General features: G+C 32.8%; 1 protein-coding gene across 1 annotated transcript in view; it reads left to right on the top strand.

Annotated features, from left to right (window-relative positions):
- The window catches only part of SYCP1 (synaptonemal complex protein 1), a 142,142-nt gene that overhangs the window by 66,890 nt on the left and 62,629 nt on the right, over positions 1-12,623 (top strand). The window contains exons 13-16 of the mRNA XM_045081874.1: positions 2,710-2,804; positions 3,306-3,490; positions 4,722-4,789; positions 10,616-10,677. Of these exons, the coding sequence (XP_044937809.1) occupies positions 2,710-2,804; positions 3,306-3,490; positions 4,722-4,789; positions 10,616-10,677 (410 nt within the window). The remainder of the gene's footprint in view (positions 1-2,709; positions 2,805-3,305; positions 3,491-4,721; positions 4,790-10,615; positions 10,678-12,623) is intronic.

Here is a 12,623-nt window from a genome sequence, read left to right as displayed (position 1 = left end):
CCTTTTGGCCTGACAGAATAAGAATAAGAATAAGAATTTCTTATTCTGTCAGGAGCTTAATGATGTTAATATTCTTAATATTTGATCCTTTATTTTTATTCCTTTTAGAGGAATGTTTGAATGACGTACATTACCCATTACACCAATGAAGTTTTCAGTTTTAGTTTTATATATGTCATTTCTAGGAGTTTTATTTAGTTTATGGATATCTTCTTTTTATAGTTTTTAAAGAATGATATAATACAGTTTTTAAATCCATAGCCAGTAATTGTAATATCTGAAATCTTTGCCGATCCAAGTCTGCCTTTTAGTTATTCTCCTGATTCTGCTCGTGATGCTTTCTTTCCTCTTGTGATTGTGAGGTCATGTAACTTCATCTGTGGAAATTCTTTAAGACTTGGATTGGAAGTACATTTTTACAGAGAAAATTTGCCTTAGAAGCTCTGGGATCCTGGGTAAACATAGGAGCACTTCAAATTAAGTTTTGGTTTGAAGCTTTTTAGAACACTGAAACAGCATACATTCAGCTCTAGTTCATGCCTATGGTCTAGTTTGTAATTACAATTTCTCAGAGGAGACATTGATTATCAGACTATAAGAACTGTATCATAGTGGACATAGTGGACATCACAGATTTGATTATCATTTTCTTCCCTCCAGATCTCCTTTTCCCATTTTGTTTTCAGAGGTGGACCACTGGGGCTATAGCTCAGTGGTAGAGCATTTGATGGCAGAGGTGGACCACTAACACTTTCAGTTCTACACAGATTTTCAGAATAGAACTTTTATTTTTTTTTAAGATTTTATTTATTTATTTGACAGATAGAGATCACAAGTAGGCAGAAAGGCAGGCAGAGAGAGAGAGGAAGAGGCAGGCTCGCTGCTGAGCAGAGAGCCCGATGTGGGGCTTGATACCAGGACCCCAGGATCATGACCTGAGCTGAAGGCAAAGGCTTTAACACACTGAGCTACCCAGGCGCCCCCAGAATGGAACTTTTAAAAATATAAACCTAAAACATCATTTTGTTGCTTAACATCCTTCATAATTTTTTATGGTCTTTATGACTTAGGAGCTATATGCCTTTGAACAAGTCCTGTAAATCTTGTTATGATCTTGTCTTTATTATCTTTCCAATCATATCTGCTTTGATTCCTCCCTCATACTTTAAGTTTCATGCTATTGAAATAAATTTCCTTTAGACCTCAGAAAGTGTCATCTTGTCTCCATAATTTTTGTCTTTGTACATGCTCTTTCACCTGTGATACTTTTTCTCTCCCAGCTCCCACTTACTCTTGTTAAATCTTACTGGCTTTCAAAATGTTTGAACTGTGCTGACACTGTGTGGAAGCCTTCCTTGAACTTACCTTCTCTATGTCAGTTTCCCCTTACCTCTGTCTTCTGGCTTGGGTGCCCCCTCTCTATATTAATTTCCAGAATTTCTGAGTGAGTGCCCATCTGCACATATCATTGATTATTTGTCTGCTTGCCCATTTAATTGTAAATACCATGAATTTTAAGGTCCAGTTTCTAGTATACACCATCATTACCATTGTCATAATAATCTATAACAATTATTGATTATATACTAAACACTGTTGTTAAACATTTTAGGTTGCATTATTTTCTTTAAACCTAATAGCAACCTTTCAACATATGAATAATTATCATTATTCTCTTTTTTCAGTTGAGAAAAGTGGAGACAGACTCATTAGGTATCATGCCCAAGGTCAGGTAGCTAGTAAGAGGACATAGAATAATTTGAACCCAGGGAAGAGAACATGAACTTCTTTTTTTGTCCTGCTGTTTTTATGATGTTTAAAAGTGAATGCACATATACAGATAAAGCACATAGACTAGTACCTAACACTTAGTATTTAATAAACACTAGCTATAACGTCAAAAGCTTTTAAAAATAATATTTCAGCATATGAATATAATATTTTATTTAAATTATTTTTTAAAAAAGATTTATTTGTTTGAGAGAAAGAGAGGGATAGAGAGAGAGAAAAAATGAGCAGGAGAGGCAGAGAAGAAGAAAGAATCTCAAGCAGACTCTATGCTGAGCAGAGCTGTGCCGGGCTTCATCTCACAAACCTGAGATCATGACCTGAGCCGAAATCAAGAGTCGGATGCCTAACCAACTGTACCACCCAGGCGCCCCTGAGTGTAATATTTTAGAAAAATCTGAAACTCAAGATGGGCAATGATGAAAATAAAATAATGGAATAATTTCACTGGTAGGAGATAAATTACTTATAATATTTTTGTGTGTATTGTTTCCTTTCATATGCACTATTTATATAGATACTACTTAAACATGCCCTTTTTATTATGTAATGTTTTGTGAATATACATCCAAATTAGTGATTAATAAAGTCTGTCATCATTTGTAGTGGCTACATGGTATACCATTATGTTTATGTACCATCATAATTTAATTTTATCTCCTGTTGAATATTTAGGTTATTTCCAATGTTATTAAAAAATGTAGGACCAAAAATCCTCATATATTCACCATTGAGTGCTTGGGATATAATAATCTTGAAAAATCATAAAAGTAGATGATGACCAATATCAGTGCACTTATATTTGCATAATTATACTTCATTTTAGAGTATCTCATGGAGGAAAAAAATTATAACAAATAATTTTCTTTCTTGTTGTATATTTTTTACTACGTACTACCAATCCACAACTCTCTTTTTTAGAATTACAGAATGAAAACTTAAAAGAATCAAATGAGAAGCAGGATCATTTGACATCAGAACTAGAAGATATTAAAATGTCTTTGCAAAGAAGTGTGGTATGATATAAAAACCGATTAGTGTGTGACAAGCCTCACAGTATGAATCAACAGATATTTATTGAATGCTAACGCTATGGACAAGGACCCAGAACTTCAAATAGAGAAGATAAAATCCCAGCTTACAATCTGCTTATAGTTTAATTGAAAACATTGAATAAAAACACATCAAAAGTATAATTAAAATACAAGATCATGCTAGATGTCAATGGTGATTCAGGCAAAAATTGCTATAGTAGTTCTAAAAATTAAAAGAACACTGCAGGCAAGGAAGACTCCATTGGGAGGTTGGGACTATAGATTGGCTTTGGAAGAATGGTGTATTGAAATAGGAGTATTGAATGGGCATTTCAGATTGGCGAGTGTGGGGTAGTGGAGGGAGTTAATTGAATAAGGAGGGAGGGAGAGGCAGAAAATCATAGAAACAGATGACTTCAGTTTTTTTTTTTTTTTTCCTGAAGGCCCTTGGATTATAACATCTATTTTGTACTTTTGTTTTAGAGTACTCAAAAGGCTTTAGAGGAAGATTTACAGGTAGCAACAAAAAAAATATATCAGCTCACTGCTGAAAAAGAAGCTCAAATGGAAGAATTTAATAAAGCTAAAGCTGGTCATTCATTTGTGGTTACTGAACTTAAAACTTCTATCTGCAACTTGAAAGAATTATTGACAACAGAACAACAAAGGTAAAAATTTTTTTATTTAGTTGAATAAAAACAACTTATTTGTAATATTCATTTATTTTCATTGTCAACTGACTTCCTATAGCATCTGTAACCAAGTCTCTCTCTTTTAAAAAAGATTTTATATATTTATTTGAGATAGAGCATGAGTTGGGAAAGGGGCAGAGGGAGAGGGAGAAGGAGAAGCAGACTCCCTGCAGAGCAGAGTGCCTGAAGTGGGGCTCCATCCCATGACCTGAGCTAAAGGCAAATGCTAACCCATTGAGCCTCCAGGCAACCCCCATGTCTTTTTTTTTTTTTTTAATGTAAAAAGTGGGAGTACATTTTAAAAGTTTGTATTAGGTAAACAGGTATTCTGGGAAGAGACAGCATGTATTCTCTAGGATAGTTTCCATGCATACTTTGTCACAGACTCAAATAGGCAAGCTCATTAAGTGCTGATGCAGTGATAGGACATATTTAATTAAACTGTGGATTATTATTAGCTTCGTAGAAATAACTTCATAGGGTGTGAGTTTGTTTTACTGAGTTTGTTTTCTGTAATCACTTTTTTATATTTGTATTTATAAAGCTGTGTTAAGAGGCCTAAGTGAGGCCTAAGTCCCATTAGCACTAGGGTTATTTAAGTCTGGTAGGATGAAAGAGAGGAACAAGCTTTTCTGTGAAGTCATGACCAGTATTTTTTCTTTACTGCTTATGTATGGTGGAGGAAGAAAAGCTAGATCTTCTAAAAAGCTCAGCTCATCTTATATATTCTTGGTTGCTCTATCCAAACAACTTTAAAATTTTGAAACTGTAAGTGATCTTAAATATCATCTGTTCCAATTACCTTAGTTTTATAGATAAGGAAGCAGAAAGCCAGAGGAATTAAGTGAATTGCACAATTCTCACATTTATATTGTTCCTAAGGCAGAATTTGATGTAATAGTAGTTACATATTCAATCTCTTTCAAAGTTCTAAGACACATTCATTTGATTATCATCAATAGCTAAGTGATAAATTGTCACCAAAAGCTTTAAGACTTTTGTGCAGATGTAATTAATATACAGCTGTGTATTAATAATACCTAATTTTGAAGTGTTATGCTATATGGCATGGTAGGTACTCAAAAAAAAGTTTCATAATTGAATGAGTGAATATGCAAGATATATTTTTAACCTGCACCAATTTTAGTTACTAGATGAATTCTGATTAAAAGAATGTTTTACATTTTAAACTAATATATTTTACAAGATTGGAAAAACGTGATGATCAATTGAGAATACTTACTGTGGAGCTTCAGAAGAAATCAAGTGAACTGGGTAAGATTTAGAGAATAACATGTGTACATGATAATATTAGCCAATTATAAAAACATTAACTATTTCAGAATAAAATATAGTTTCTCCTCTGTCATCTATCAGTAATGATTACTTTGTAATTTTTAATTTGAGTTTTCAAAGACAGAGAATTTAAACCTTAAGAAAGACTTAAGTTCCATTATGCAGTTCATAGATACCTATTAGTGTAAGGAGGCTAAAAGATATTTGTAGTCTGTATTTCTTATTTTAGGATTTAGAGGCCTTAATAATTCTTAGTGGAAAATGTCTTCTATTTTAATTGAATTTTGAAATTTTATTAATTTGTCATGTTGGATTATGAACTATTTATAGGAAAATGCTATCCCGTTTTGTCATACGGTATTGTTAATATTTAACAGATTTCATGGCCAAAAGAGAAGCTCTGTAGTTATTTTGTGAATTTATGACACTTTAATTAGCTAATCCTAATAACTCCTATGTTTTATATTTATAGATATGTACGGATGTGGAGAATTACAAAGATAGAAAAACATTTTTCTTTTTTTATTTTCTAATTTTGGTGAAAATCATTTTTAGAAGATTTATTATATTTTATTTTTAGAGAGAGGGAGTGAGTAAGCATGTGCAAAAGAGGGGGTGGGAGGCAAAGGGAGAGGTAGGTAATCTTCAGCAGACTGCCCCTGAACATGGAGCCTGACATGGGCCTTAATCCCATGACCTTGAGATCATAACCTGAGCGAGCTCAAGAGTTAGATGCTTAACTGGCTGAGCCAGGTACCCCAAAGAGAATTACCTTTATAAATTAAAATAACTCATGAATTAGCAGGTGTTTTTCTAAATTATCTACACAACTTTCTGTCAGCTTTATTATTAGCTTTGGATACTTGTGTAATTAAAATAATTGCAAGAAATTTTGTATTGGTAGGATGTTTGGATGAAATTTTGAAACTTATTTATGCTTTTCCTTCGGCAATGCCTAGTTTCCTACTATAGATGAGGCCAATCTTTGAGCATCCACAATTGTACTATTCAATGATAAATAATTTCTTTGATATTATTTTATATTAGATTTTAAATGTATTTTTCATCTAACTTTTAAATCTTCCTTCAATTGAATGTTGTATATTAAGGAATAACTTAAAATATCTTTAATGGATTATTTATTTATAATAATTCATCCTGATATTGAAATTAAATGGCTCTTATTATCAGATAAACAGATGCATAAGATGATTTTTCTCAAAACAGAGCAATATATATTGAGATGTTTGGATAAGGAATTCTTCTAGAACTGTGAAGAAGTTCTGTGTGTGTTTCTTAGCATTATCTTAGGTGTTGTGGGAACATATACAAGATATAAAATATCATGCTCTTGAGAAATCTCTTGTTATTGTGGGAGAAATGTTGAACACATAAAATCATCAGAACAGTGTTTCCAAAATGTGGAGATGAGCAAGACTTGTATTAGGATAAGGGAAGGAAATATTGTAACTTTTAAAATTTTATGCTTTTCATATGTTTTATAATGAATATCATAAGACATATTTATATTTTAAAATTTATATGATTTATGAATAATATATTTGTGTTTCATACATATTTGTGTATTTGGAGTGAATGCTCACAGATTTGTTACTGCTGGAGATGTGTTAATGCTGATGACAAGAGGAAGCCAAAGGTATAGTGTGGTCTGCAAAACTGGAAAAGACTATAGAAGAGGTAGATTTTAAAAGTAGTCTTTAAGGTATAAAGAGGCTTTGGGTAGTTGTAGAGAATGGTGGTGGAACATGGAAAGCATTATGTGTAGGAGAGCAGCGTAACAGTGACATAAGTGCTCAGCATTAGCTTGGTTGAAAGTATAGTTCTCAAAATTAGAATCTTGGATGATATTCTTTTCTCTTTTTTCCTTCCTTATCTTTCATTTCTAATTGGTTATCCAGTGCTGCTGTTTCTAACTTTTAATATCTAGCTCATAAAATCTAACTAATGTAACTTTATCTTTTGAATCATTCCCTTTTTCTTCATCTCCACAGACCTAGAACAGTTTTAGCCCTTATTTCTCCTTTCTGGTTTTAAGATTCCAGCACATTCTCTTAGTCTACCAGAGGGATGCACGTGAGTAATGTAATGGAACGCAAATTGTATTTGGCAGATTAATCATCAAACCATGCTTCAGATCACCCTCATTTGTCTTCATCTTTGTTCATCCCTTGTTGTATTTAGTAGGATCCAAACAGAAGCTTTGCCTTATTTTCATAAACTTTTTTCTTACTGCAATAGTTCTTATACTTATTGCTTTATTTCCCTACTACGCTTTGCATTCTTCCTCAATGGCACATTCTTAGGCTTACATCTTGGTTAGAATAGCCCTCCATCAGCCTCCATCATTCCCTCAGCAGTCTCAGTCATTGACTCATACTAAGACCACTTTTTTCCCTCCACAGATAAAGCCTGTTCTACCTCTTATATCTTGGTATTAGGTCTGAACCACACACCTCTGACCAATACTAATTGTATTAGTTTGACAATCAGTATTTTTGTTTCTAGTTTTGTCTCTTTTTGATTCTCTGCACTGATGCTAGTGTGTTCCTTTAAAAATACAAATCTGATTATTCTGTGTTCTAAATTTAAGAGTCATCTTATCACTTGAGTTAGAACTCTTTAAATATCACCTGTTGTTTTATTGCTCATTTAAAGAGTGAAGTAGTGCATGCAAAGCAAATTAAAACCAACTGTAAACACAAAGTCTTTGTCAATTTATTCTCAGTTTTTGACTTGGTATAGTTTGCTTTGCTTTTTCATATGTCTCCTCTCTTCAGTTTAATCTAATGTTGCTCTAAACAGGTTTTACTCCTGTGGTCATTTTTCTGTATCTGTACCCATGTTTGCTTTTGCTTTGTCATATAACAGATTCTCTCTCTAGTGTTTTGTATTGCTTCTTATTTGATTATTAGATTTAGACTTAGATGTTTATTCCTTGTTTAGCTTTGGATATTTAAGTAGGAACATTAATGACATGGTCTTTGTGCTGATGATGAGATCTGTGCTTTATTTAGGAAGACATATAAAATAACAAATATTTAATTAAAAATGAGGATAAGTGTTATGAAGACAATGAAAATAAAACCATGTAAGAAAATAATAGGGCCTAATGTAGATTTGGTGATAAGGCATAACTTTGAACTGACCTCATAAATAAGTGAGATTTGGTGAGGTAAAGGATATGAGTTGGAGAGAGCTTTTCAGTCAGAAGGAAACACATGTAGAAATGCTCTGAGTTGTGAAGGAGCTTGGTTAATTCAACTGACTGAATGAAAGTCTATGTGACTGAATGTAAGAAGTGATATGAAAAGGGTAATAAGTATGAGCTGATAAGGACAAAATCAGGTAGGAGTAAGGAAAGGAATTTTGATTTTATGCTAACTTTGAAGGAAAACCATTAAAAAATTTAAACTATTGAGATGACATGTTCTGGTTTATGTTTTTAAAGGATCACTGCAACTTCTGTATGGCAGATAAATTTGGTGGGTGAGGATTGCTTATAGTGAGGAAAAGGTAGAATTGGAGAAATTAGATTGGAAGCTATTGAGTGGTACAGGCTTGAGAGAATATCTTTTAAAAGTGGAATCATATCACACTTATGCTAGTACATTTGGTGAGCTCATGAATCTAAGGACATTTTGTCTGTCTTCAGTTCTGAAAATTTTTCTCTTATTTTTTCTTTTCTAGTGTCATTATTCTCTCTGTTAGTGCTGATAGGTGGATTTTAGAAATTTTGGCTCTATCTTTTGTATTTTAAAATTTCTCAAAATTTTTTTTCTCTTTTAGTTCTTCTGGGGGGTTTTGGGGAACAATTTTTTTTTTTACTTCCCCCTGCTAATTCAGCTTTATTTTGTTATTTTTAAGGTTTTAGTTGTCAAATTTTGAATTTCTAAGCGCTCTAGGTGACTTATTTCATGGATATTTACTCTGTTGGATACTATACTTAGCAAAATACCTACTTCTGTTTGCTTTATTAATTCCTTCTTGGATTTATTATAGTTCTCTTAGTCGACTTTGGTTGATTCTTGATTATTTACTTATCAAAGTATTTGAAAATATTTTTTCACCCACATATGTTATAATCTGATTTTTCTGATTATATGGGGTGGGGTGGGGGGCGATAAAATGTATTATAAAGAAAGGTGGGCTTGGTAGCTAATCTTTTGGGTTTAGGAAATGTCTATCTTGCTTAGAGATCATGAGCTATTTGGGGGCATTGCTGCATCACTTTGCCTCCAATTCCTAAATCTTTGATTAAAATTGAGGTGCACTATGTGGTGGGAGGTATGGTCTAGGTGTTTCACATAGCTTTCTTTGAATTAATGTTGGTCTCCCCTCTCCCTGCCAAAATTCTTTGACTTTTTGGTTTGTTCATGGTAGCCTGGTTTTATTAATGTTGTAAATATATATATTTTTTGTCTTTTATAAAGGGATTGGGGGTAAAAGAATGTGGAGACACCCTCAGTCTACTGTCTTTAATCAGTCCTTGAGATTGAAAAAATAAAATCTTTTTACCTAAAATGAAATGTGGTTAAAGCTTTGCTTGTGACAGGTTTTTCTTTGAGAGTATGTGGTGGGATTTTGTATCTTGTTGATTTTTTTCTTAAAAACTATAGGCAATTATTATAAATTTTGTGTTTATTTTTAGTGTGCAGAGTCTGGGAAACTTTCAGCAAATCTCTTATATCTCCAGTTATTAAAAACCCTTAACAGTAAGGAAGGACAATGTTTCAGATAGAATAAAATTTTAGGTGACAGCTAGACATCATTTGGGAATTTTGTAGGCAGTTAAAAAAAAAATCTAAGAAAGGAGAAAAAAACAGGAGGTTTGAATTGGAAATGTTCTAAAATTAATTAGCCTAATACTGAATTAATAGAAGATAGAAAGAAAAGCATTGTAGAGTGTTATTTAGGATAGAAAAAAAGGGTGTCAGCAATGAAAATAGGAACAAGAGTTAGGACAGGAAATGCAAATAATGCAAAGTCTTGAAAATCAAAGGGAGAAAAGTAGAGTAGTTGAATAGCATCAAATGCCAGAAAGCTCCAGAATAAAGAAGACTGAGAATTTTACCACAAAATGGTTATTGGTGATCTTTGAGATCATAGTTTGGTTGATGTAACAAGAGGTGTAATTAATGTAATGAGATAGGCATTAGTTCTGCGTGGAGCTAAAAAAGAAATGTACACATAACAAACAAGTTTGTCTGCAAAGCAAAGTAAGAAATTTGACAGTAGTATGAAAGGACAGACAGGTCAATCAGATATTGTTTTGTATTCAAATAGATGTTTATAAGGGAATTTAAAGTTTCCTGTAAGAGAGTCCATATATATCGGTAACATAGCAACTAAAATCTCAGAGGAGGTAGTAATATTGAGGTCCAGAGTACAATGGTCAGAATTAGCTTGAGAAATGTGGATCACTTCTCCTTTTTAGTTTGGAGCAAAGATGAAAAAGTGAGATACTTAGACAATGATGCAGTAAAGGTGAAGCCACGTGCTATGTAACCTCATTCCGAATATATTTTATATAGCTCCATTGCTTATTTTGGTTAATGAACTTGAGTTCTTTTGGTTGTGAATTCCACTTTCTAGAAACATTACTATTAATATTTATCATTTTTGCATAGTCCCATTAGACGTCCTCTATGCTTTATGGTGGTTTAGTTTCATTAAACCATCTCTGGTTTTTTCCCTTTAAAATGATGGTATTCTTATTTCTTGTCTCTTCTTTCCTATTCTTTTAATCTGATTTTTAATACCTTTTTATTCTTTTGTTTATTTTAGAAGAGATGACTAAGCTTAAAAATAACCAAGAACTAGAACTTGAAGAATTGAAAAAAATCTTGGTAAGTACATAATTTCTCTTGTTAGTATAGAGCACTTTTCAAAATAATATTGAATCCACAGACTTAGACTCTCACACTATAAATGTTTTATATTAGTGTTTTAAGCTAAAATATTAAAAAAATACATTTGTGTTTTAGTAAACCACATTCTTATCATACCAAATTTAATATATTTTGAAAATTTTCTTGATGAAAGTGTTTCTTATTTGTGTGTTGGCAGTACATTTAAGTAAGATCAAGTATGTGTGTGATGTTATTGATTTATTGATAGTAAATTTGGTATGCTTGTGAAAACTTTGAGCCAAAAAGCTACAGTTTGGGGGAAGATTTATATGTTATATATTCAGTAAATATGTTTAGTGTTCAAATAGAATCATGTTTAATGAATTTGTTAGGATAGGTTTTTTAATTTTTTTAAGATTTTATTTATATATTTGTCAGAGAGAGACAGAGAATACAAGCACAGGGAAAGGCAAACAAAGAGGGAAGCAGGCTCCCTGCTGAGCAAGCAGCCTGATGCAGGACTTGATCCCAGGACCCTGGGATAATGATCTGAGCAGAAGGCAAACGCTTAACCGACTGAGCTACCCAGGCGTCCCTAGGATAGGCTTAATTATGTTTTAATTGTTTACAACATGTGGAGCATGGACAACAAACTTTTTTTAAAGGACTGGAGAGTAAATATTTTAGTCTTTGTAGCCTATATACAGAATGTTAATTCTCTTCTCCTCCTCCTATTTCCACACCTTCCCTCCCCCTTCTTGTCCTCTGCTTATATTTATTTTTAGCAACCTTGTAAAAATGTCAAAAATGTAAAAATTATTCTTAGATCAAGGGCCTACAAAAAGAGACTGTAGGTTGATTTTACCTAGCAGGCTGTAGTTTGTTTATAATTACAGATATTTGATTTGGGGTTTAACCTATTATATCTCTGCCTGGTTTTGCAACTCCTAATTCTTCCATCTCTTGGGAATCATTATTTCCAAATTCTTTCTCCATTGAATTGCTTTGCTTCAACTCTTGTGAATAATAATGTTTACATTGCTTTCAGATTTGATAATGCATACTTATCTGTTGTCATTGTTGTTGTTATAGTTTAAGTCTCAACTTGAATATCAATTTAGGTTACCTCTTTTGATATTATCTATAAACCTCTCTTATCTAGTTTAGGTCTCTGTATGGCTTGTTCCTATAGCCACCTGAACTTTTCCTTTATAGCACTTAACACAAGTGGAATTAATTTTTTTTTGTATAATTGTTTAAAACTTTATTCACCTTTCTGTATTCCCCTTACTTAGTACAGTAGGTGGTATATAGTAGGTCCTCAGTAAATAGTGGAATGAAGGTATGCTCCCATAAGGGCTAAGAACCCATGTCCTGTTTTCCTTGTAACTTTAGTACCTGCTTAGCATAGTGACTGACACTTTAATTTGTTGAATGAATGAATACTAAGCATTATTTTTACTATAAAGATTCACTCCTATGCAGATAAGGATTGGTTTAGGGTTTTGTTATATTTGGATAGCAATAGAACACAATTATTGGGGTACCTGGGTGGCTCAGTGAGTTAAGCCCCTGTCTTCTGCTCGGGTTGTGATCTCAGGGTCCTGGGATTGAGCCCCGTGTCAGGCGCTCTGCTCAGCAGGGAGCCTGCTTCCCCCTCCCTCTCTCTGCTCACCTCTCTGCCTACTTGTGATCTCTGTCAAATAAATAAAGTTTAAAAAAATTTTAAAAAAACCCCACAATTATCTTGGTCTTTAAAATTGTCATGTTTCAATTGCTATCCAACTCTTTACTTCTTAGCTATATGACTGAGAGCAAATTAACTAAACTCTCGATGCCTTAGTTTTCCATCTATGAAATAGGGAAAATAATTATATATATGTAATGGGGTAGTTGTAAGAAATAAATAAAACAATATATTTGCCCATTTAACAAACATATTT

The sequence above is a fragment of the Mustela putorius genome, unplaced genomic scaffold (genome assembly GCF_011764305.1).
Source record: "Mustela putorius furo isolate JIRA1106 unplaced genomic scaffold, ASM1176430v1.1 tig00000585_pilon_pilon_pilon, whole genome shotgun sequence".
Taxonomy (NCBI): Eukaryota; Metazoa; Chordata; class Mammalia; order Carnivora; family Mustelidae; genus Mustela; species Mustela putorius.
The sequence above is the reverse complement of the archived record's forward strand: the minus strand, read 5'-3'. Positions and strand labels throughout refer to the sequence as shown.